A 24222-nucleotide genomic window follows, 5' to 3' on the forward strand; every position below is an offset into this window, starting at 1 on the left:
AGAGGGAGAGAGGGTCTCAAGCGGACAACTGAAGAACTGAAAATGACGATGATCCAGTAAGTGTTTCACAAGAATGAGTTCAATATCAAAGGATTAGGAAGTCCCTTAAAAATACCGATGAAGCCATCATACATTTTTGCAAAAAAGGACATCCTTTATGACTGCATTGCAAAAATTCAACATAAGGGATGTCACAGCATGTAAGACTGCATGTTACAGTTTGGCTACTATAAATAATGGTGCAGTGAACACGGGGTGGGGGGTGTGTGTGTGTGCGCGTGTATCTTTCCAACTTAGTGTTTTCAGTTTTTTTTCAGGTAAATAGCCAGAAGTGGAATTGCTGGATTATAGGGTAGTTCTTTTTAAAAAATTTTGAGGAACCTCCGTACTGTTTTCCATGGTGGCTGCACCAGGTTGTATTCCCTCCAACAGTGCACAAGGGCTCCCTTTTTTCCACATCCTCGCCAACACTTGTTGTTTCTCGCCTGTCCATTCTGTCAGGTAATAGGTGGTAAAATGTTTATTTAAATCTTTTGCCTCTTTAGAAATTGGGTGATCTATTTTCTTTTTATTGAGTTTTTAGACTTTTTCAAATCTTCTGGATACTAGTCCTTTATCAGGGATGTAATTTGCAAATACTTTCAGTCTGTGGCTTGTCTTTTCATCCTCTTTAGCAGTGTTTTCAAAGAGCAGAAACTATATTTTGATAAAGTCCAATTTATCAATTTTTCTTTCCTGGCTTGTACTTTTGGTTGTAGCTAAGAAATCTTTGCCAAAACCAGGGTCACAAAGATTTACTCTCATGTTTACTTCTAGAAGTTTTTGTGACTGTAGTCTTAGTTTTCTCTTTGATCGAAAATTTTCCTTAAGAAAATTTTATTTATTTTGAAATTTCTTTCATTTTACTAAACTTTTGTTAGTAATCTTAGACATATTTGAGATTGTGGGCTGTACAGTTCATACTGTAAAAGACTGAAGCTGACAGGGTTGGCAGCTAGGGGGGAGTAGATGCTGGAAGAGGGATAGGAGCCCATAAAATACGATCTTCGCCTAGGTCACCATTTTTGCTCTACTGACTCCCCTCTTTCTGGAGGCCAAACTCCTAATGTTTGCACTCCACCACTTCTTTCTTGGCTTATCCTTTGTCCCTCTTAAGTTTTTTTTTCCCCCTCTCTCTTCCTCTCTTGACTTCCTCATTCAGTTGGTCAGAAAGTCCTTGTGTGCTACCTTCATAATTCACCTAGCATCCTGTACTCTCATCATTTCCCGGGGCTGTTTCTCCAGTCTGAGCCACTGTCATTTGTTACCTTTTATTTTACTGTAGGCTCCTAACTAGTCTCCCAGTTTCCACCTTTGCCACCTTTAGTCTGCTTCTCAACACGGCAGCCAGAGTAATTTTTAAAAAATGTGTGTTTATATTCTTCTCTACTTTAAACCCTCCAAAGCTTTGACATCTCACTCTAAAGACACAAGTCTGTGGAAAGACCCTCAGACCTTACATGATCTGGCCCCTGGTTCCTCTCTTATGTTATAACTCTTTGTCCTGCTCATTCTCCTCCAGCCCCTGAGACATGCCAACCTGCCCCTGCCCCTGCCCCAGGGCCTGTGCATTTTCTGTTTTTCCCTCTGCCTGGAAGTATTTCTGACCTCACATACTCATTTGGCTTACTCTCTTGGTTCCTACAGGTCTCTGCTCAAATGTCTTTTTTTTTTTTTAAAGATTTTATTTATTTGAGAGATAGAGAGTGTGTCTGCGTGTGCGTGAGCGGGGCAGAGGGAGAGGGAGAAGCAGACTCCCCTCTGAGCAGGGAGCCCGACCCTGCTTCTTTATTTCCCACTAGCACTTATCATCTGACATGTTACATGCCTTCTTATTTGTTGGTTGCCTTTCTGCACTTGTAGAATGTAAGTTCCCAGAGGGCAGGAACTCTTTTTGCTCACTGCTGTACCCACAGAGCATAGAACAGTGCCTGGCACAGAGTAGATGCTCAATAACTACTTGTGGAGTGGATCAATGAATGGATCCTGTCTGGAGAAGTAGCCTTAGGGAGTGTTTTCCTTAGTATTTGTAACGACCTGGAGAGATTTAATAAAATCAAGTCCAGCGAAAGATACTTGTGTGTGTGTGTGGTAGGGGTGGGAAAGGTGATGCTGCATGGTAATGGAAGTACAAAATATCGAATGCTTTGCAAAGCCATATATAGTACTAAAAAATAGGTGAGAACTGTATTTAAGAGTAAATAAGTTTGCAAATGAAAAAATGAGTTTGGTTTAATTTATAAGTTTACTAGAGTTTTTATTTACTCAACATTAAGAGAAAAATAAACCTCATAAGTGGCCCAGAATAGCACATTTTGTTCATTTCTTCAGCCCCTTGGCAGCATCAGGCAGATGTGTTCACTCTGCACTGACTTTCGTGTGAACCTCCCGGCTCTTCGCCCGCAGCTTGTTGACCTGGGACTCGGCAATGTCAGCCCGTTCCTCAGCCTCCTCTAGCTCGTGCTGGAGCTTGCGGAATTTAGCAAGGTTAGTGTTGGATTGTTCCTCCTAAGAGGAAAGATAAAATTGTGAGAATTAGACTTTGTGGTTCTCACTGCGCTTGTCACCAAACAGGATTATTTCCTCAACTCAGATATGTCCTTCTTACGGTGTTTGCCATGTCTGACTTTAAATCTGGACAGAACTTGTGACTTCAGTTGTGTGTTTTTTTTTCACTCTAATGAATGAAAAAAGAAACACTTTTAGAGTGGAAGGACAACCTTAGTGTGTCAAACTCATGTGTACATGAAATCTATTTGTGATGCATGGACTGGGTAGAAAGAAGGAAGAGAGCCATGTACCCTGACAGAGTTTAGTAAGTAAATACAAGGTCAAATTTCAACTTTGAGACAACCTCACTTAACAAGTTTTGTCATATATTTTGACTCTGGTATACAGAGAAAGGGAAAAGGTGGGTCTGAGAAGAAGCATGCATCTGTTGGTTTTACTTATTACCATTTGAGCCTTTCCCTTCCTTCTTCCCTCTCCTAACTTACTGTCTACTTCCGACCTACCACATTGTGTCTGGAAGAATGGGGAACAATCAGGAAAAGTGCGGCTGGAGAATCTTCCAGCATGTCCTTATTTGCCACAGTACATGTGGAGAGGTGAGCCCCTGATGATACTGGTAGTATATGAAGGAGTCAGCTGGGGTAAAAGATTTATGTTTAGAACACTTGATTTTGTGCATTTCTAGAGGGAGAAGAGTATTTATCATGGACTACAGTTGTGATAGTATAGTCTCTGCAGCTATCAAGGTAGGTTACTGTTTTTTTTCCCCAACCCTTACAAAATGCTTAATAATAAAAACATCTCCTCTTAAAGTCTTATTCTGTAATCAGGATTTGGAGGTAAATTCATGTTTATAATATCTCTCTTAAAATATGAGTGGTATATTAATTGAATTTAAATTAAAAAACAAAACAATTAAAAAATATGAGTGGTATATTCTTACTGTGCTTTTTTTCTCATTGACACATTCTCTTAATATACTTTCTACCCCAAAAGAAGTTTTCTTCCTCCCTCAAGGGCTTAAAGATACTCACAGCCTCCTCAGCTTGTCTCTTGTATGATTTCACCTTCGCCTGTAATTTATCTACCAATTCCTGCAGCCTGAGAACATTCTTGCGGTCTTCCTCTGTCTGGGGGTTTGAAAAAATAGTCTGCATTCAGTACAATGAAATGAGCCTCCTACAAGGGGTAAAATAAACCACTTTGATATGATGGCAGGTGGGCCTGGGGTTAAGTTGGTCAACTCTGAGCCTTCCTCCATAGTATTAACAGTAGCCGTTCTTGCTAAATGTTCACTCTGTGCAGGTGCTGTGTTAGGGAATTCTACACATCTTCTCTGATTCTTGCCTCCCTGCTCCGGAGAGTACATGCTGTTACTCTGTTTTATAGGGAATGAAACTAAGGTTTAGAGTGTTAAGTAACCTACCCACGTTCAAAAATTAAGGGGCCAAATTAAGACTAATACCCAGTTTATCTGGCTTTAAAACCTGTATCCTTTTCTCTGGTATGCTATTTTCTAAAGACTTCCATGCCTTTCCTAGCTTAGGAAAGGGTCTGAGATAAACAATTTTATCATTTGCCCCTTATATTTATATATCGAGTTCAGGTGGATCTGTTTGTGAGCACCACATAAACAGTTAACAGATTGTCAGTTTCCCTTTGGGCAGGAAGTCTGGATTTTCTAGAAAGTTATTCCCTTTACCTGGTAGGTGAGTTCCTTTACTCTTCTCTCATGTTTCCGCAAACCTTTAACAGCCTCAGCATTACGTTTCTGCTCACTTTCAACCTCTCCTTCAAGCTCACGTACCTATAACCAAGAAAGATATGTACACAGCCAGTCTTGGGGGATATTAATTAGCTCAGGACCTGCTGAAGATACTGGGCGGATGTCCTCAGCCTCAGGACAAAGATGGGCATCAATATGTAGAGAGAGAAAGATAGAGGGAGTGCCCTTTTCCCCTTCCCAGATTCAGAGAGATTGAGAGACCCACCCTGGCCTCCAGTTTCTGGATCTGCTTCTTCCCACCCTTCAGGGCCAGCTGCTCAGCCTCATCCAGACGGTGCTGCAGGTCCTTCACCGTCTGCTCCATGTTCTTCTTCATGCGCTCCAGGTGGGCGCTGGTGTCCTGCTCCTTCTTCAGCTCCTCGGCCATCATGGCTGCCTGATGAGCAGTAAAACAAAACCAGTTGAGAGAGCTGAGCTAGCACATCAGGATTCAAGTTTGACCAGGACCGTGTTGCCCTCTGCTCACATCAGTGATGGCCTTCTTGGCCTTCTCTTCTGCATTGCGTGATTCTTGAATGACTTCTTCCACTTCACTCTGGAGTTGTGAAACATCATTTTCCAATTTCTTCTTGGTGTTGATCAGGCTGGTGTTCTGTTAAAAGTAGTCAATGGAAATTTATAAGACTTGTTATTTGCCAACGCAGGATTTTACAGATGTCTTACTTGTTGGCTTGTGCAGGGGACCTGATGGCAACAGTTTACTCAAGTTTAAATATTTGTCCAGTGCAAAATATTAATCATTTGAAAGGTTGGAACAGCCCCCCCCCACTGTCTCAGTGTCTAATTTATGCATAAGGACTTTTGAGATTTGAGAATGCCTATATTAATTAATTGCTCTTTCAATTATATTTCAATTAGACATTACTAGTATTCTATCCTTAAAAGGTTGGAAATAATAGAAAATAATTGATTCTTTTTGTGAGTGCCTGGCATTGGGAGTTTTTCAGTTAGAAAGGATCTATTCTCTGTTAACTTTCATGGTTTGCTCCCTGGGGGAATACTGAATTAGTTTTAAGAAAACATTTTATTAAAATTTTAACCCAGTGCTTCTCAAAGGGAATCGACACTGCCTCAACAGGTATTTGGAAACCTTTGGAGGTAGGTATTTTTGCTTGTTAAAATGACTACCTGGTGTTACTGCATTTAATGTCCAGGCAGATCAGCAGTGTCCTGCAAGACTCACGGACAGTAAACACAATGCTAAATGTGTGGACTCCTGATGAGAAATACTACGTGGCACATTTTTGGATTCTGGAGTTAACAAATCATCTTTATTCAAGTTTATTCTGTATCATGGTTTTCAAAACCTAAAGAGCCAAACTATCTTTAAATAAAACTCTCTCCTTTTTTGGGTAGAAAATCTTAAAAAAGATGTATAGGAACACACACCAAAAAATTGCCTACAATCCCATCTTTCCAAGATAACTGCAGTTAATATTTTAGAGCATATCCCCCATCCTTTTTTTTATATACACGTATTTATATAAATGGAGTATTTCTATACTATAATTCTCATCCATCACTTAACAGTACACCAGCATTTGTCTGATGGGGGGTCTTACCTGGGTGTGCAGGAGCTGGACCCTCTCACTGGCATCCAGGAGCTCCTGTTCTGCGATTTTCCTGCTCCTCTCCATCTGCTCCAGAGTGACCCGCAGCTCCTCGATCTCGGCCTGCAGCAGGTTGGCTCTGCGCTCCACCATGGCCAGCTGCTCCTTCAGGTCCTCCTGGCCCCGGAGAGCGTCATCCAGATGTAGCTGGGTGTCCTGTTAAGTAAAAAAAAACCAAAAAAACAAAAACAAAAAACAAAACAACACAAAACCTTAGACACTCTGAAGAGGATGTGAACATCCCAGGAGGCGAACTGGAAGAATGTCCTGGTGCCAGGAGCAGGAAGTGACAGGCCTGTCATTTGAATGAGTGTGCAAATGGTGATGTCACCAGCTAAGGTGAGCGAGAATGATCAGGAGACAGAGTCTCATTCTATTTATGCCATTAACTGGTTATTTTTTCATGTGCAAGTAACTAATGTCACTTATAGAGCATTTTCCATATGCTCTCCCTAGTACCTGACATCTGTTATCTCATTTGATTCTCACAGGAACCCTGTGAAGTAGGTAGTTTCATTCTTTTTTTTTTTTAAAGATTTTATTTATTTGAGAGAGAGAGAATGAGAGACAGAGAGCACGAGAGGGAAGAGGGCAGAGGGAGAAGCAGACCCCCTGCTGAGCAGGGAGCCCGATGAGGGACTCAATCCCGGGACTCCAGAATCATGACCTGAACCGAAGGCAGTCGCTTAACCAACTGAGCCACCCAGGCGCCCTGGGTAGTTTCATTCTTATTTTGTAGAAGCAGCAGCAGAGGTTCTGAGAGGTTAAATCAGTTGCCTAAAATCAGGCAGCCAGTAAGTAACACAACTAAGGCTCAGCCTCAGGCTTATTGGTACCAAAGTCTTGTACTTTCTCTCATATCAAAGCTTATCTCTGGGTTTCTGTTTGTTCTTTTATATAGCATTTCTGTAAAAATATATTCTATGCATATTTAATTTAGCTGTCTCCATACTGTGAGCTGTATAATTTGTTAAGTAAAAAACTGGATTGTTTAACACGAAGATGTTTTGCTGAATGGAGGACAGGTCACTTCCCTGACTTAGCTGTTTATGTGGACCCGTTTACCTTCAAGATGCCTTGGGTGTTCCTGTAGTTCCTCAGACTCTCTGCAGCCAAGCGGTTGGCGTGGTTCAGCTGGATTTCCATCTCATTGAGGTCTCCTTCCATCTTCTTCTTGACTCTGAGAGCATCATTCCTGCTCCTGATCTCAGCATCCAGGGTGCTCTGCATCGACTCCACCACTCTGATGTGGTTTCTCTTCAGCTGGTCTATTTCCTCATCCTTTTCAGCAATTTTCCTGTCAACTTCAGACTTGACTTGGTTCAACTCCAGCTGGATACGCAGGATCTTTCCCTCTTCATGTTCAAGAGATGCCTTAACAAAACAGTGATCAATTAATAATGGAAAATAACTTGAATATTTGGAGTGTATTCCCTTGTGAGCCAAATTCTTACTAACATCAGTTTGTCTGATTTTACAAAGTACAATACAACAGTTCCAGGAGCCTGTTAGGTAAATCATTTTTTTTCTTGTTTATTCAGTCATAGATTATATAGGGCAGCTCTGTAATAAAGGTGCTTTATAAACTATGAAGTGCTATGTAAGTATTATTCATGTGAGTACTAACAAAACTTATAGTTAAACTCATGTAGTAAGCATGAACTCTCAGTCTGTTTTATACATTAAAATGTTTGTAGAAATTCTCAATTTAAAAACATTTTTCTGATTACAAAATATACAGTGTAGAACATGGGGCAATGTATAAAAACAAAGAAAAACCTCCTATTGTGCACCACATCCAAAGATGACCATTTAAATGTGGTACATTTTTTCTAGACTTTTTCCTACTTATATATATATTTTTGCATCATGAAATTATATATATTTATGTGTGTTTGCTTTAAAATTATTGTCTACCATAAGTATTTCCCCATATTATATTTAATGGTCATATACAGTTGCAGCATATGAATTTTCCATAGTTAGCTTCATCTTGTTCTTGGATTGGACATCTTTGTGCTTAAAGATTTACGTCCATTTGAGATAATTTTCTTGAGGTAGATTCTTATAAAATTGATGGGTCATAGTATTACATTTTTAAGGCTTGTCCTTCATAAAGGCTGTACAAGTTCATATTCTCACAAGCTCTGTAATAATGGATCCATCACCTACTTTGAGTGTTTTCACCCATGTCTTTGATTTTCCTGAACAACATAATAATATGTACCTCTGCTTCCTCTAAGGCAGCCTGAATGTCACATTTCTCTTGTTCCACTTGCTTCTTTATTTTCTCCAATTCATGGATTTGCTTCCCTCCCTCAGCAATCTGCTCAGTGAGGTCAGAAATCTCCTCTGTGGGTGAACAGATAAGGGAGGGGTGGTCAGACTCATGCAACATGGAAGGGTCTTGCCAGGGCTGTTGGAGGTACGGAAGTTCAAGAGCACTCACGCTGCAAGTTCTTGTTCTCCCGCTTTAGGGTTTCCACTTGATCCAGGGATTCCTCATAGGCATTCTTGACCTTGAACAGCTCAGTGCTGAGCACACGGGCCTCCTTCTGGGAGGCCTCAAGTTCAGCCTGAGTTTCCTCATACTTCTGTTTCCACTCTGCCAGGACCTGAAAAGCAGCAAATTGTCAGCCGCTGCAAGGAGAAAGGGAGACCCAGTAAACATTGATGAAGTTTAAGCAGGCCGGGCCACCTTGTCGAAGTTCCTCTGCTTTTTGTCCAGGGCGGCGCAGGCCGCGTTGGTTCTCTCCACGTCCAGCATGAGGTCCTCCACCTCATTCTGGAGCCGCTGCTTTGTCTTCTCAAGGGAAGCGCATTTTGCATTCACGGCTTCTACGTGCTCCTCGGCTTCTTGCAGATGCTGGGCCAGCTTCTTCCTGAAACGTTAGCCAGGCAGTTAAGGAGAGTGCTCTGGAACAGGGGCAAGCAATAACGTCCTTTGACAGTTCTGCTTCTATAATGGCAGATAAGATATGGTTATCCAAACTGTGGCAGCCAGAGCTGCTTTCTCTGTTGGTCCTGCATGAAAAGGTCCAAAGTGGTGGGCACCTGAATTCAGTTCTTAGAGGCTGCTGTTAGTGCTCTGTTGTATGTGTCTTACTATATAAATAATTCGGGGTTTTCAGGACTTTTGATTGAGTTGCAGAAAATGATTATCCAGGACAATTTTATTGATTGATTTATATATCTCATCTCATTCCAAAAAGGATTTGAGGCTAACTAGATATTTTATTGGGCAAAAATGTACTGAGCATATTCATTTGCTTTCTCAGACTTTTTCTTTCATTTTATGTACTTTTTCCCTAAAGAAAAGTAGTTTCTTTTCATATATATTTGGAGTTCTCACCAGAGAAAGAAATTGATGGATAAATCAGGACAGTTTAAGCAAGGTGGGTTTTCTTTTTTCCTTCTGAATCACCTACATTCTTCATTCCCCATTGTGTGCCAACTCTACATCTTTATGGTACGGAAAAGCCTTTCGCCCTGAAGCCCAAGAAGATCTACTTTGGTCTATACACAGGCTAAGGCTTTATTTTATTTAGACCAACCCTGGACATTATGTACAGTTTGGTGGCCTCCAGCATGAGTTTGAAGAGCTGTATCTTCCTACTGCAGTACTTAAGAAGGTGGGCTCTGGAATCAGAATATCTGATTCTATCCTAGCTGTACTATCTATTAATCATGTGCCCTTGGGTTTGTTGGTTAACTTCTCACAGCCTGTTTCCTCATCTGTAACATAGGAATAAAACATGACGTTGCTATGAAAACGAAATGAGCTAATGTGTATTTATAGTACTTGACGTGTAGTGTGTGCTCAGTAAATTTAGTGTCTGCTATTACTATTATGTTACCATCATCAACGTCATCATCATAGTGTTTCTGGGAGTTGCTGAGTTGTGCACCTAGGAAACCATGTCCTCTTCCTCCCCCAGTGTTCACAGCCCGTACTTGGCCTCCTCCAGCTCCTCTGTGCGCTGGATGGCGTCCGTCTCGTATTTGGTCCTCCACTGGGCCACCTCGCTGTTGGCCTTGGACAGCGCCCTCTGCAGCTCGGCCTTGGATTCCTGCTCCTCCTCATACTGTTCCCGCAGCAGGTCACAGTCGTGGCGGGAGGACTGCAGGGCATGGGCCAGGGCGTTCTTGGCCTGCAGAAGGACTAGTTCAGTGACTTAAATTCATTTATTCAGTGACACATAATTTACATACCCAGAGTAGAATGTAACTGGACATGCTTGGATTTACTCAGCCAAGATCTTTGGTAAAACTCACTTTAGTTTCTTCCTCCAGCTGACGTTTCAGCTCCTCGATCTGCTGCGTAGATGCTTGTTTGCTTCTTGAAAGCTGAGAGACTAAAGCATCTTTCTCATCTAATTGTCGGGAATATTCACCTAGGAATAATAGAAGTAAATGAATTGGTTAATGGCATAGAAATAAGCTTAAGCTTTCATATATATATATATATAACTGTATACTTATATATATTAAATATATTTTATTTGCTTCTAAATATGAGTATAGAACTGGTTAGAACTGGAGACAAAAAGCAGAAATGCCACAGAAGTGTAACAAGTAAACTATTCTTCCAGTTCTTGCTTTGCATTCTTTCTGACCTGCTCAGCAGAGTCTACCAGTTTGTTTATTCCCCTCTAAGATGGGAGGGAATAGTGCTATTTCTCCAGAACCTCCGGAATCACTTTTATCTAGTATGTAGTTTCAGGGCCCAGAGAAAGGTCCTCACCTGCTTCTGTCTGCAGACGTGCTCTCTGAGCCATCAGGTCATTGATCAGCCGCTGCTGCTCCTCTTCTTTGGTCTTAAGTTCACTCACCTGATCTTCCAGAGTGTGACACATCTTTTCAAGGTTCCCCTACAGGGTATGTGGCAGTGAAAGATGAGACACTGAATGCAGTAAAAAAAAGTTAAAACTTGAGTCTTCAACTATTTTTAGAGTGAATAAATTCAAGTGTGAGTAGAAAGTTATGGCACCAACTTGATGGGACAGGCTAAGATTCAAGCATGGTGAGTGAGGGATGTCCCGGACATGGCCATTGTTGGAGCCCGTATATTTTTTCCAGTGATACTGACACTTGCTTAAAGTAGATTTTGAAACAGTCTTAATAGGTCATAAGCAAGCACTATCAAAAATGAAGTAGAATGGAATATATTATAATAGGAAATATTAGATTAGTGCTATAAACTGCCGGAAACAGTGTTTAGTGACAGAACAATGAGTGTTCTATCAGGTTATTAATGAACATCATTTAGAGTTGGTATTGGGTACCTTTGCTTTGGAAATGGCCTCTGCATTACTGGCAAGGTCATCAATCTCCATCTTCAGTTCGCTCTTCTCCTTCTCCAGCTTCTGCTTGACTCTCTGCAGGTTGTCTATCTGCTCCCCGAGCTCGGCCACGCTGTCCGCGTGCTTCTTCTGGAGTGCGGCCGCCGTGGCTTCGTGCTGTAGGGTGGCCTCCTCCAGATCCCGGCGAAGTTTCTGGAACTCAGCCTCGCGCTTCTTGTTCATCTCAATCTGGGCAGAAGTGGCCCCGCCGGCTTCTTCCAGGCGCTCGCTGATCTCCTCCAGTTCCCGGGAGAGATCAGAACGCTGCTTCTCTGCTTTGGCCCGGGAGGCCCGCTCTGCCTCAATTTCCTCCTCCAGCTCCTCGATGCGGGCCTGGGAGTGACACATCAACATTAACATAAACTCATCTCAATCTCAGGGTTTTCGGGGTACAGAAAAAAATGAAGGTGAGATGGTTCACCTGCAGCTCTTTGATCTTCTTCTGTAGTTGAATTTCTCCTGCCTGCTCATCTTCAATTTTGCTTAGCAGATTGCTGATTTCAAATTCTTTCCTGTAGACAGAAGAATAAGACATATTAGTACTCATGAATTGAAAGATGATATCACATGGAATTTTTTTCTGGAGTTCCTACTTTTTGAGTTTCTCATCAAGTTGCTGCTTGTCATTTTCTACATCCATTGTGGATTCTTGGGCCAATTTTAGGTCACCCTCCAGTTTCCTCTTTGCTCTTTCTAGATCCATTCGAAGTTTCTTTTCTTGCTCTAGAGACCCTTCAAGCTAACGAGAAAGGAAAATATGTTAAACATTGAAAGTGTGTTTAAAAAAAATCCTTCAAATGGATATCAAAAACACACTTACGTCATCCACTTGCTGCTCTAGCTTGGTTTTAGCTTTGGTCAGGGTGTTGACTTTGTCTTCTTCTGTCTGCAGATCATCCAGGGTCTGCTGGTGGGCCTCTTGGAGGGCCTTCTTCTCCTTGGTCAACTTTGCGATGGTTTCGTCCAGGCCTGCCATCTCTTCTGTGAGGTTTTTCACCTTGAAAAATTAAAAAGAGAAATGATAGCTGTGCTAAAGCATCTTAGTAGGGTGGCAGACCCTCTATATGGTGGAACAGAATATGATTCCTACCTTGTTCTCCGTGGCATGCTTCTCCTTTTCAACCTTGGCCAGGGTCAGCTCAAGGTCGTCAATGTCTTTCTTGAGCTCTGAACACTCGTCCTCCAGTTTCCTCTTCTTGGCGGTCAGCTCGGCGTTGATCTCCTCCTCATCCTCTGCTCTCTCGGTCACCTCCTTGATCTTGGCCTCCAGCTGGATTTTGTTTTTAATCAGTTGCTCACACCTTTCCTCTGCATCAGCCAAGGCGTCAGCTTCCTGTGGAGAGATTCATTAAGGTCTTTAGAGAGTTTGTTACGATTTTGAACTTGTTCTTTGCACAAAATAGTAGCATTTGCTGACTTCTGGTGACTTTTTCAGTGTGAATATAAATTAAACTTAATTGAACATTATTATATGGCCTGGAGAAATGGATCTAATTAAAAGCAAGACTATAGACTTAGAAGCAAATTAATCTGAAAAATGATTGGATTGAATCAGTCGACTATAAAGTAGTGTCTAGAAGAGTGATAGGCCACAGGAAGCCTGAGGTCTTGTCTCAACATTGTCTCCATATGGATGAATGTAGGCAAATTTATTTTATTCCTTTATCCTCAGTTTTCTCATATGTAGTTGAGGGGGTGGGAATAAATGATCACTAGGAACATTTCAGCTGTGATAGTCAAAGATTTTTTTTTAAAGATCTTATTTGTCAGAGAGAGAGCACAAGCAGGGGAAGTGGCAGGCAGAGGGAGAAGCAGGCTCCCCACTGAGCAGGGAGCCTGACACGGAACTCGATCCCAGGACCCTGGGATCATGACCTGAGCCGAAGGCAGATACTTAACTGACTGAGCCACCCAGGCGTCCCCAAAGATTCTGACTTAGATTGGTTAGATTTGGTTTTGATCATTCCCTGTTCATTTCAAGCAACTAGTTGTTAGACTGAATTTAAAAAGGAAAGGAAAAAGAACTTAAATAATTTTATGCCTGTGAATACATTTCCATGCACCATTTGTTATACACTCACAACCTTCCTGATAGTCCATAGCAGTGCTGTAAATGTCCACAGTTTTCATTTGTATTTTAAGGATCACCTATTAGTCTCAACATGAATTTTAGAATACACAAGAATGTATAATTTTGAGGCATTACATAGCTCCATACAGTTTCTATGAGTGACTGAAGAACTCAGATAAAAATCAGCTCAGCCTTATTAGATTACTCTGGCCTGGGGAATTTCTTTAACTTTTCAGTCAGTGTTTGTTTTGTTCATAGCTTATGTTTTTTAAATGCTTAAATGGATGATAATGGGGACTTCCCAGGGTTCCTTTGCTTTTATTTTTAATAGTGATGTATTCAGTCAGTGTTTACACACTGACTGATGATAAGAACTGTGAAGGGACGCTAGGCTGAAGTGGTTGTTGGTTGTGTGTTTTGGGAAAATGTAACCTTCACATAAGTGAAGGTATCAGAAGGGAAAGTTGAAAATAGCTTAAAGATTTTAGGAAGACTATCCCTTTCACAGGTTTCTTCATGACACTGGTGGGCTTTTGGACCATGGAAATGGGAGGTTATGCTTGGACAGAGCACTGGTCCAGACTGTCCCCCACCCTGATTACAACTTCTTCCCGAGCTAGTAAACAGAAGCCTTAAGAACTCGGGATGTCTGTCAAAGGAAGAATCACAGAGGGAACTTGGCTCTACTTTACACTCTGGTTGCTCAGCTCACATAACTGCAAACAGATTTATTGAGCTAAATCTCAGGGGTAAGGATGGAGAGAAATAAGAATAAGGGGCACCTGCACCTCAGTGTTTATAGCAGCAATGTCCACAATAGCCAAACTGTGGAAAGAGCCTAGATGTCCTTCAACAGATGGATAAAGAAGATGTGGTACATATATACAATGGAATATTATTCAGCCATCAGAAAGGATGAATACCCAACTTTTACATCAACATGGATGGGACTGGAGGAGATTATGCTGAGTGAAATAAGTGAATCAGAGAAAGACAATTATATGGTTTCACGCATATGTGGAATATAAAAAAAAGTGCAGAGGATGATAGGGGAAGGGAGGGGAAACTGAACGGGAAGAAATCAGAGAGGGAGACAAACCATGAGAGACTCTTAACTATAGGAAACAAACAGGGTTGCTGGAGGGGAGAGGAGTGGGGGGATGGGGTAACTGGGTGATGGGCATTAAAGAGGGCACCTTATGTGATGAGCACTGGGTGTTATATGCAACTGATGAATCGCTGAATTCTACCTCTGAAACTAATGAAATACTATATGTTGGCTAATTGAATTAAAAAAGAATAATGGTCTTTCTTTAATTTCAATACAATCTCAGACTTGCGTTCAGAGAATAGGACGATCCTTGTAAGGCTGGGATGAAGCATGCAAGGCAAATGGGTAAGATATCTGGCTGCGATCTGGGGCATCGCCTTTAAACTGCTTCCTTCATGGCTGCTAGATTTGTGATATTATTGAATATGTTCTTCAGTCCTCCGTTTTCCATTTGTAATTCAGAAGTCATTGTGTGTATCTTCGTCATAGGACTACGGAAAGATACGTGAAATACTAAAAAAAGTAATTTGAGATTTTTCTTTTTCAAGACAAAGCTCTTTGTAAATCCGAAGTATGTATGCCTTCTAGAAACGCTTCAGTAACATGTTGCATTCAGAATACAGAATACTCACAGATTGAACCTGGAGCTGCAGGTCATTTTTCTCTTTTAAGAGAGTGACCATTTTTTCCTCCAGTTCCTTCCTTTTTGCCTCTGACTTGGTGAGCTCATCTTTGGTTTTCTGAAACTCTTCCTTCATGGTGGCCATTTCCTTCTCGGTCTCCGCGCTCTTGAGGAGAGGCTTGATCTTGAAGAAGAGTTTCATCCAGGGCCAGTGCTTGACGTTCATGAACGCACGTACATTGTACTGGATGCAGAAAAGGGCTTCTCTGAAATGACGTAAAAATATCCGTGTAGATCGATTCAATAGGGGCAGTGTTATTGTTGGCGTTTTTTTTTACACATAAGTTCCCCTTGTGATGCTCCCCCAGGTGTAAATGATGTATCAGATTTTGTATATGTTAACTGCAGGCTTTATAGAGACACAGACACACTCATAGTAGTGCTCAGTGTAACCACTTTGCCTATGTGTACTGCTCATATTGAGTAATTTTGTGTTCTCAAGACCCTCACCACACTAGCAAAGGAGCAGACTTAGAGTGGGAATACTTTGCACGTATGAGAAACACAAACCAATTTAAGTTCATTTGAGATATTACAATATTGGTGATTTGGGAGTGGACGTGGCATTTGTGAGTTGGTTGTGCTGTGGGCTGTTGGCCTACAGAGTGAGCTGTGAGATGACACTGGGTGCTTTCTGATTTGCCCCACTGGAGGAATTTAGGATTTAGCACATCTTTCTTGGAGCCTTTCGTCTTAGTTTGATTAACACTGAATTACCCACTCGTAAACTTTTGTTAGCTTTTTCACATAATGTACTGGGTTTCCTCAGATTATTTCAAATGCCTCATTCTTATTTGCTTAATTAGATTGTTAATATCTACAGATGATTTAGCGTGCATTGAGCACACAAATTTGTTTTATCTAAGTACAATTTTTAAATAGTAATAAAAGATGCTCCTTCTGCAAAGTGTAGCACTAGACTAGCAAGGTTTGCTGTATGCCTCTTCAAGCTTATTAAAATGTAAATTCTCTTTCTGTATAGGTCCAAATTATAAGAACCATGACTCTGAGAAGGCAAATACCATGACAAACCATAATGTAGACACATGGGGAGGATTTGGGAACACTTATAATACAAATCCAAATAAGCACAGAGGAGCAAAATGAATGCAAAATGTGTGTGTGTGTGTGTGTCGGGGGGGCAGGGAGTGCATCAGTGCTGGGTAGATAGAGCTGGATGAGGCTCATTGGAGAAAGGAAAAGTGCAAGTTCTGAATTGGTAAATAGGTAAATTAGGATGAGGGGGAAGGGCTGGGGCAAACATGAAAACAGGAGATAAGCAAATTGTTCAGGCCGGCTGGAAAAGGCTGTGTGGTTGGGAATGACAGATGTACTGGGGAATACAGAGAGCCTTGACAGCTACGCAAGGCAACACGGATTTGTCATGGGAGGCCAGGGGGAGCCACAGACCGAGCTATAGCATGATGAAAACTGCTTATTGCAAATTATTCTGGCAGCTCTATTTGAGGGGGATGGACAGGGAGAAATTGGAGGGAGTGCAAGTATGAGGGGTTAAGCAAAGGCGGATATGTTGTAGGAGTGAGTTCTGAACTGCACGAGAAGCATGTATTAGCCACAAAATGAGTGTTAATAAATGAGAAAGGCTGAGTGATAGTCCCAAAGGGACCGTACAGTTCAGATAATCTGCACTGTTGTTACCTCCTTTGCAACATCTTCTGATATTCAGCCCTCATTAGGAATCCCCTGCAGACGGCTTGAGTTCTTGTTATAATCTGGGCCAACTTTTCATCTCTCATTTCTTCCAGAAGACCCAGAAGGCCAGCTTTGAAGAAAACCTGGGAAAAAGGAGAATCCCGAGTCTTCCCTGTGGTACAGGAGACACAGAAATGGCAGAACGGTGTGGATCAGGTAGGAATAAATGACAGCTATACCTTGGTATGTCCAAATTTATACTGGGTGTGATCAATATCAATAGAGGCAAGAAGTTTCTCAGAAGCCTTCTTGCTGTCGATGAACTGTCCTTCTGGAATAGCACTTGCATTTAAAACTTTGTATCTGTTCAGTCAAACAAAGAAAAGAATGATTAGGGCCGTATGATTATATGGGGAAACCAAATGACCCCAAAAATCTGAGAGAAAAAGTAAAAGTAGAAAATCCAGCTGTCCTTTAAGTTCAGATAGTAAAACAGTATGATTTTTCTGTAGTCTAATGCATGTGTCCTTCCTATTTGTAAGAAATACCACCTCTTCGAACTATTATCCTGTCCTGCTACCACAAGACTATATTATTTGACTTCTTAATTTTACAGTATTTACTAAACAGGGCACATGAAATGTGATGAACAGAGGACAACAATTAAGATGATAAAATGTTCACACCATTCAGTGAAATACAACAAAGAGAGACTGGCCTTTGTTTAAAATCCCCATAAAGGATCCTGCTTGGGAAACCCTTCCTGCAGATGCGGATCCCTTCCAGCACACCGTTACACCGCAGCTGGTGCAGGACAAGTTCATGCTCCATGGCCCCTGAGAGGAAGAATGCATGCCTTATTTCATGGTCTAAAGCAAACACCCTGGAGCTTGTTTGGGCATCAGAAGGGTCTTACCTGGAGTCTTGGTTTCATTGGGGATAATGCACCGTACAAAGTGGGGGTGAGTGCTCCTCAGGTTGGTCATTAGTTTATTTAGATTTTCCTAGAAAACCAGACAGAAGGGACTTGATGAGAAAGTTTTATCTCAGATTGCTTTTTTGTAATTATTTGGAGTGAACCTAGGCACTCCTTTAACTGTTAGGTATAAGCCTCCGAGGCTTCAATTGCTCTGTATTTTTAAGGTCTCCAGAGTTCTAGCCTGCCAAATAACCACAAGGCCAAAGTGCTGGGAAGAAATGCAGCTCTCCAAGGTATTCATTTATAACAACTAGGATCTATTCTATAAACAAACTGCAAATCTCGTAGCCTTAATGCACAGGAATTGTTCTCAACTGGGAATTAGAAGACAAAAGACTGTGGTCTCATTCTGCCACTAATGAGCTGCTTGACTCTGTAAAATCCCATTCGTCTCTCTGGGCCTTAATCTGAAAAGAGTTGAGATTACCTCTAAAGCCTCTTCCATCTGTCTCAGTGCTAGTAATTTTCACAGTTGTAGTTTACACTGGGAACCTAGGTTAGCCCTTGTCCCACCTTTGCTGTTCCTTCCTCGAGGTTATTATTATCCCTGGGACCTGTGACTTCTTGTTTGTACTGTTTTCCTTTTTTTTTTGAAGAGTCTAAAATCATGCTACTACATAATCTTGTGTGGGTGGATCTTGGGTGCCTGGGAATGATCCACAGCCTGAAGCATCTGGGGGGCGTTATTCCAGAAATAGAGTAGTTGCTTATGACCGATGATGTTGTTTTACTCATTTGTAGAAAACTCACATGTAAATATTTCTCAATATTTCTTAGGTATAGTTTTTGGGAAGGCAGAGTTGCTTTTTTTTCTTTCTTTCATATCTCAGTTAACTATTAGGAAACAAAATGAGTACTGTGGTCTTCTAATCTTGAAGACATGTACAAGGATAAGTTGATGAAGCAAGAGCCTACTTGGTGAGATAATGCAAATTGGTAGTGAGAAAGAAAAAGAACAGGCCAGTTTTCCTGTTTCAGTCACAGGTTATATCCTTTAAAAGGAATGAGACTTAGCCATACAGATTCTGACAAAGCAGCCGTGAGTCTAGACATTTCACACACTTCCCTTTGGAAGAGTCAGTTGTTAAGCTACCTAACAAAATCACATGATTTGTAGTAAAATTATTTGTTATTTTAATTTTTTTTTTTTTAAGATTTTATTTATTTATTAGAGAGAGACTGAGAGAGAGAGCACATGAGAGGGGGGAGGGTTGGGAGGGTCAGAGGGAGAAGCAGACTCCCTGCCAAGCAGGGAGCCCGATGCGGGACTCGATCCAGGGACTCCAGGATCATGACCTGAGCCGAAGGCAGTCACTTAACCAACTGAGCCACCCAGGCACCCTGTTATTTTAATCTTAAGAGATATTTTCTAGCTTAATCATTCATGTAAATCACTAGGCTTGATTTTAGATGATTTTCAGCCATTACAAAAAATTACATCCTCCTCAGAGGACAGAGATGTGTATTGAGGGAAGGATGTGCTAAAGAGTATGTCTTTAAAGAGGAACTCAGGAGCATTCTCAAAGGGCAACATTAGTAGAATGAAGATAACAGCTTTCCTTAGGGACAGCTTTGAAGTTTGGCTGTGCTTCTTTAAAAATCAGCCTAATTACATAGTAAGAAAGCTTCTAATGATATTTTGGCATTCCTGAACACATCAGATGATCATAATGAAGAATAATGGGTAGAGCATCTCACCCTGTAAGAGAAGTGTTGCTTGGTTCTACCATGATAAGAGTGAATATTTGAACATTCTCTTCTCTCCTAATTTATTCTAAACCCTGTAATTATGATAAGTCATAGAAACCGAATAGAGTTTTTGGGTGAAATTTGTACTTTACCCTGAAAAGGGCTGACACAGTCTGGAACGAAGAGCCCTTCTTCTTAGCGCCTTTCTTTGCGCCACTATCTGAGGTAGAAAGAAAAACCCATCAATTAGAGCAGAATCCTAGAGGCTGGAATGTTACCTGAACATTTTGTGGGAATGGGCTTGATTTAGATTAAGGGCACAGAATGTACCTGCTTCAGCACTAGCGTAGGTGGAAAAGAGACTGGCCAGAGTCTTCATCGCAGACTTCTGGTACAGCCCAACCACAGTGTCGTTCAGGGGGTCCTTGTTCTTGTCCAGCCAGCCACCAATGTTGTAGTCCACGGTGCCGGCGTAGTGGATCAGAGAGAAGTGCGCCTCAGGCTTGCCTTTTACAACCTTGGGCTTCTGGAAGTTGGCTGACTTGCCCAGGTGTTGGTCATACAGCTTGTTCTTGAAGGAGGTGTCTGTGGCCTTGGGGAACATGCACTCCTCTTCCAGGATAGAGAAGATGCCCAGTGGCTGAATTCAGAAAGGTGGACATTAGCCTCAATGTATCTTTCCCAAAAGATGCAAACATGGTGGCTGTATTTGTATCTGATTGAATGATCAGAACTGCCAAGTAAATATGTATATGAAGTAAACCAGGGTCATAGCTCACAAAGAAATCCTTTTGTTATCACTGGAGTGACTTTCCCACCATTCCTTGTCATATCTAGTCCATAGCAACACTTTCAGTTAAAAGAATAGCGGAATACAAACTTCAAATGTCAGTCAGCACAACATGTGTGGGCAGTTTGTTAAAGTGTTCTGTATTATCACACTTTTTGCCTATTTATTAAATTAATCTACTGTCACTATTTTATTTTATTATGAAAAGGATTTACTGACTTAAGAGTGATGTTTACTTTATATGCAGTAGTTTAGTAGTATACATATTCCAGACTTATTTAAACATTTTCTGTATTTAATCTCCTTAAAGTTGGATTATGGAAAAGCGTAAGCAATTAGACTTCTTGACTTCCATACAGTTTATCTTTCATAGAGGTCCTAGCTGGGTTACATGTGTACTAATTTTTATCTAGAAAAGAGATTTATTTATGTGGCTGACGTCTTGGATCATAATGGAGATAGATTCAGAACTAGTGAGGTAGTTCTGCTGGTGGAGCAGATCGTCTCAATTGAGTTTTCAGTGCTGCTTTAAAATCAGATTTGAGTTGCTGTTAGAACAAAACTGGCTAGAACAGAATGAAACTAAACACTCTGATCCTCCTTATGTAGAAGTTGAAAAGAGGAAGTTAGTTTTAAACAGTAATTCTATTTGTTCTGATACCCGTCTATCTAAGGTCACAGTGATACTTTCTAGAATTGCTTCAGACACTTGGGAAAGTTATCCTTGCAGCCTGCCTTTCTTTAGAAGTCAAACAGACTGGGGTGCCAGGGTGGCTCTGTTGGTTAAGTGTACGATTCTTGATTTCAGCTCAGGTTTTGGTCTTAGGATTGTAAGTTCAAGCCCTGAGTTGGGCTGCATGCTGGGCATGGAGCCTACTTAACAAAACAAATAAGAAAGTCAAACAGACTGGGGCGCCTGGGTGGCTCAGTTGGTTAAGCGACTGCCTTCAGCTCAGGTCATGATCCTGGAGTCCCTGGATCGAGTCCCGCATCGGGCTCCCTGCTTGGCAGGGAGTCTGCTTCTCCCTCTGACCCTCCTCCCTCTCATGCTCTCTGTCTCTCATTCTCTCTCTCTCAAATAAATAAATAAAATCTTAAAAAAAAAAAAAAAAAGTAAAACAGACCTTCTCGATGAGCTCGATGCAGGCAGCCAGGTCCATCCCGAAGTCGATGAAGGTCCACTCGATGCCCTCCTTCTTGTACTCCTCCTGCTCTAGCACGAACATGTGGTGGTTGAAGAACTGTTGCAGCTTCTCGTTGGTGAAGTTGATGCACAGCTGCTCCAGGCTGTTGAACTGCATAAAACAAAATTTTCAACATTAAATGGATTTTTTAGCAGTAAAATTCATTACTGAAAAATTCTTTTATTGAAAAAATATGAAATACAGTAATGAAATAAAATTTAAACTAATTGTTGTTCCTTCAGAAGTCTCAAGGAAAAAAACGATCATTTTTTTTTGACATGAGCCTTTATTATGAATTCTGGGCATTATTTAAAGGCACAGGTATCAATTATACACAAGACTTCTGGTAAGATCTACCCCTTCCCAGCTCTAAGATTGCATAGCAAAAGCATACATTAAAAGTACAACCATGGTCCCCATGAGTTATGGTTTGGATTTAAGGGTGAAAGTAATTTATTGGAAAGTTTCACTTCTTTTACCACCCCACTCTCCAATTCAGGATAAAGTTCACATTTTCACTCTTGGCTGTCACATAAGAAAAGCTTCTCCTAAGACCTTTTAGTTGATGTACAAAGTGGAATAATAGGCAAGTTTGTCTCGTCTTCATGTCAAACATCTGGCAAATTCCCTTTGCCAGGTCTGTGAAAGTAGGGACCTGACGTGGTGTAGTAATTGATGATCTGAAAGAGTCTTTGTAATAATTTACACCCGCATTTTACACATGATGCAGCTGATACCCCAGAGGTGAAATAGTACATGTCAGATGAACTTGGAACAGGAGAGACCATGACCTGTGTGCTTTCTCCTCCATGGGAGATGCCCTGTCTACACATCTGGGTTCTTGTCCTGGCTTTGCCTTAGATGGCTGTGGGATCTTTAGCAAGGGTTTTCATTTTCCTGCATCTCTGTTTCTCCACATGTAATTAATAGTAATATTCGTTACCCTTTCATGGGTTGTTTTGAAGATTAAATGAGGTAACATTTTGAAGTGCTTAGTGGAGTGCCAGAAATACCCTCACTCCTCCACAAATGCCAGTTATGGTTAACATTACATTTCTGGTATTGCCTAGATATGGGGGAGGTAGTTCCTGTTCTGGGTGCAGTGTTGGAGGAAGCAATGTGGACACTGTAAATGTACAGGAATTCCTCGTATGTCAGAGCCCACGTTGTTTTTCTCTCACTTTTTTTTTTTTTTTTAATATTTTATTTATTTGACAGAGAGAGACACAGCGAGAGAGGGAACACAAGCAGGGGGAGTGGGAGAGGGAGAAGCAGGCTTCCTGCCAAGCAGGGAGCCCGATGCGGGGCTCTATCCCAGGACCCTGGGATCATGACCTGAACCGAAGGCAGACGCTTAACGACTGAGCCACCCAGGCGCCCGTCACTTTTTGTTAATATGAAGACAACTCACGTCAAAGATCTCAAAGCCGGCGATGTCCAAGACCCCGATGAAGTACTGTCTGGGCTGCTTGGTGTCCAGCTGCTGGTTGATGCGGGTGACCATCCACAGGAACATCTTCTCGTAGACGGCCTTTGCCAGGGCGCCCACTGCGTTGTACACCTTCGTGGACAGAGTAGTGATTGTTGATGCCGCTGAAGACATGCTGTGAAGGCCTGGGATGGGTGTCATTCAATGAGGTCATGCACTCACCTGCTGCACAGTCTGGCCTTTGGTGACGTACTCGTTGCCGACCTTGACCCTGGGGTAGCAGAGGGCTTTGAGCAGGTCAGCAGAGTTCAGACTCTGGAGATAGGCTGCCTTGTCAGCAACTGCAGAGTCACAATTCAAGAAATGTTGTTTAATGGTGGATATCCCCTTTTACCTAATTTTTCTATTTTTCTCCAGTCCATTCTCTTTATTATTTAAATAAAAAGCTTTAAGTAATTCTATAGAAGGTCAGATGAGGTTCCCCGTACATTAGAGCTCATACTTGCTAATAAATAGTCAGTTACACTGGTCTTTGGGGATTATTGCAAGTAGCTTTTGAGAAATTCATCAAGAGTTAACGTGTCCAGTGTTTATGGCAACACTTTATGTAAGCAAAGGCCATGGTGCCTGCTCTTAAGGCAGACACATTAGGTGTGGTTGGAGGGAAAAGATAAATACATCGTAATATCTGCTGTTAGGGAGAGATAGAAGTCCCAATATTTGGATCCTTATTTCAGTTTTGCTCCTCCCAAGTTAAACCCACTTGTTCAGTTTCATTATCTGAAAATGTAGGTATTAAATTTCACTATGTGCCCCCTACGGAGTCTCTTTCTGAAATTGTGCCAAGGACTGTAACGTAAATGCCACAGGTCAGGTACCACAGTAACTGCTGAAAAGTTTAGAGGAGGGAGAGAATCTTACAGGCTGGGGGGTGGGGGTCAGAAAGGCTTCAAAGAGCAGACAACTTTAGCTTCCTTGGTAGGTCCTTTATGTTCTGCACATGGAATACAGGACTTTCTCAGTTCTTTTTTTATCTGACTGCCTAGAGTGCCTGCGGGTTTATATATAGACAGGGCACACATGTGCACAGATGTCTAGGGACGCCCTTCGCCCCCAGCTTTGTGCTGGGCAGCTCCTGTCTCGCCAGCCACTAGTTCACCTAGCTAGTGCTGAAGGAGGCTCACGTGCCAGGTTGGCTCGCGGACACAGGCACCGTTGCCACGGCAGAGCGGGAGCACTGTGCCATCTCTTTCTCTCTCTCACGATCTGGCCCCGGTTGTGCTTTTTAGATATGTCTTTATAAGCGCCTATTAGGGTTCGTTTTAACTTATTTGGGCTGCTTAGAAATGATGGAGATATGGACACACAAGGGAGGAAGGGGGGTGAGGAAAGTGTGCGGTGTGTGT

The 24222-nt window shown here is 41.7% G+C and overlaps 1 protein-coding gene across 2 annotated transcripts in view; it reads right to left on the minus strand.

The window, feature by feature from the left end:
• Positions 1–2270: 2270 nt before the first annotated feature.
• LOC118000070 (myosin-8) overlaps positions 2271–24222 on the minus strand; it is a 30435-nt gene continuing 8483 nt past the window's right edge. The window contains exons 13-40 of one of the 2 annotated variants that reach the window (XM_034989607.1): positions 23039–23157; positions 22799–22948; positions 21328–21498; positions 19744–20053; positions 19566–19633; positions 17662–17749; positions 17464–17581; positions 16985–17108; positions 16752–16888; positions 15043–15298; positions 12379–12621; positions 12109–12285; positions 11882–12027; positions 11710–11800; positions 11232–11621; positions 10691–10817; positions 10222–10340; positions 9901–10097; positions 8645–8828; positions 8396–8561; positions 8174–8298; positions 7012–7320; positions 5899–6102; positions 4803–4928; positions 4542–4712; positions 4253–4357; positions 3585–3680; positions 2271–2547 (exon numbers count right to left, since the gene is read on the minus strand). In XM_034989607.1, the coding sequence (XP_034845498.1) occupies positions 2398–2547; positions 3585–3680; positions 4253–4357; positions 4542–4712; positions 4803–4928; positions 5899–6102; positions 7012–7320; positions 8174–8298; positions 8396–8561; positions 8645–8828; positions 9901–10097; positions 10222–10340; positions 10691–10817; positions 11232–11621; positions 11710–11800; positions 11882–12027; positions 12109–12285; positions 12379–12621; positions 15043–15298; positions 16752–16888; positions 16985–17108; positions 17464–17581; positions 17662–17749; positions 19566–19633; positions 19744–20053; positions 21328–21498; positions 22799–22948; positions 23039–23157 (4667 nt within the window). In that variant the 3' untranslated portion in view covers positions 2271–2397. The remainder of the gene's footprint in view (positions 2548–3584; positions 3681–4252; positions 4358–4541; positions 4713–4802; positions 4929–5898; positions 6103–7011; positions 7321–8173; positions 8299–8395; positions 8562–8644; positions 8829–9900; positions 10098–10221; positions 10341–10690; positions 10818–11231; positions 11622–11709; positions 11801–11881; positions 12028–12108; positions 12286–12378; positions 12622–15042; positions 15299–16751; positions 16889–16984; positions 17109–17463; positions 17582–17661; positions 17750–19565; positions 19634–19743; positions 20054–21327; positions 21499–22798; positions 22949–23038; positions 23158–24222) is intronic. The other variant, XM_034989608.1, reaches the window with a different exon arrangement.

The sequence above is a fragment of the Mirounga leonina genome, unplaced genomic scaffold (assembly GCF_011800145.1).
Source record: "Mirounga leonina isolate KUSES-001 unplaced genomic scaffold, KU_Mleo_1.0 Mir_488, whole genome shotgun sequence".
Lineage (NCBI taxonomy): Eukaryota > Metazoa > Chordata > Mammalia > Carnivora > Phocidae > Mirounga > Mirounga leonina.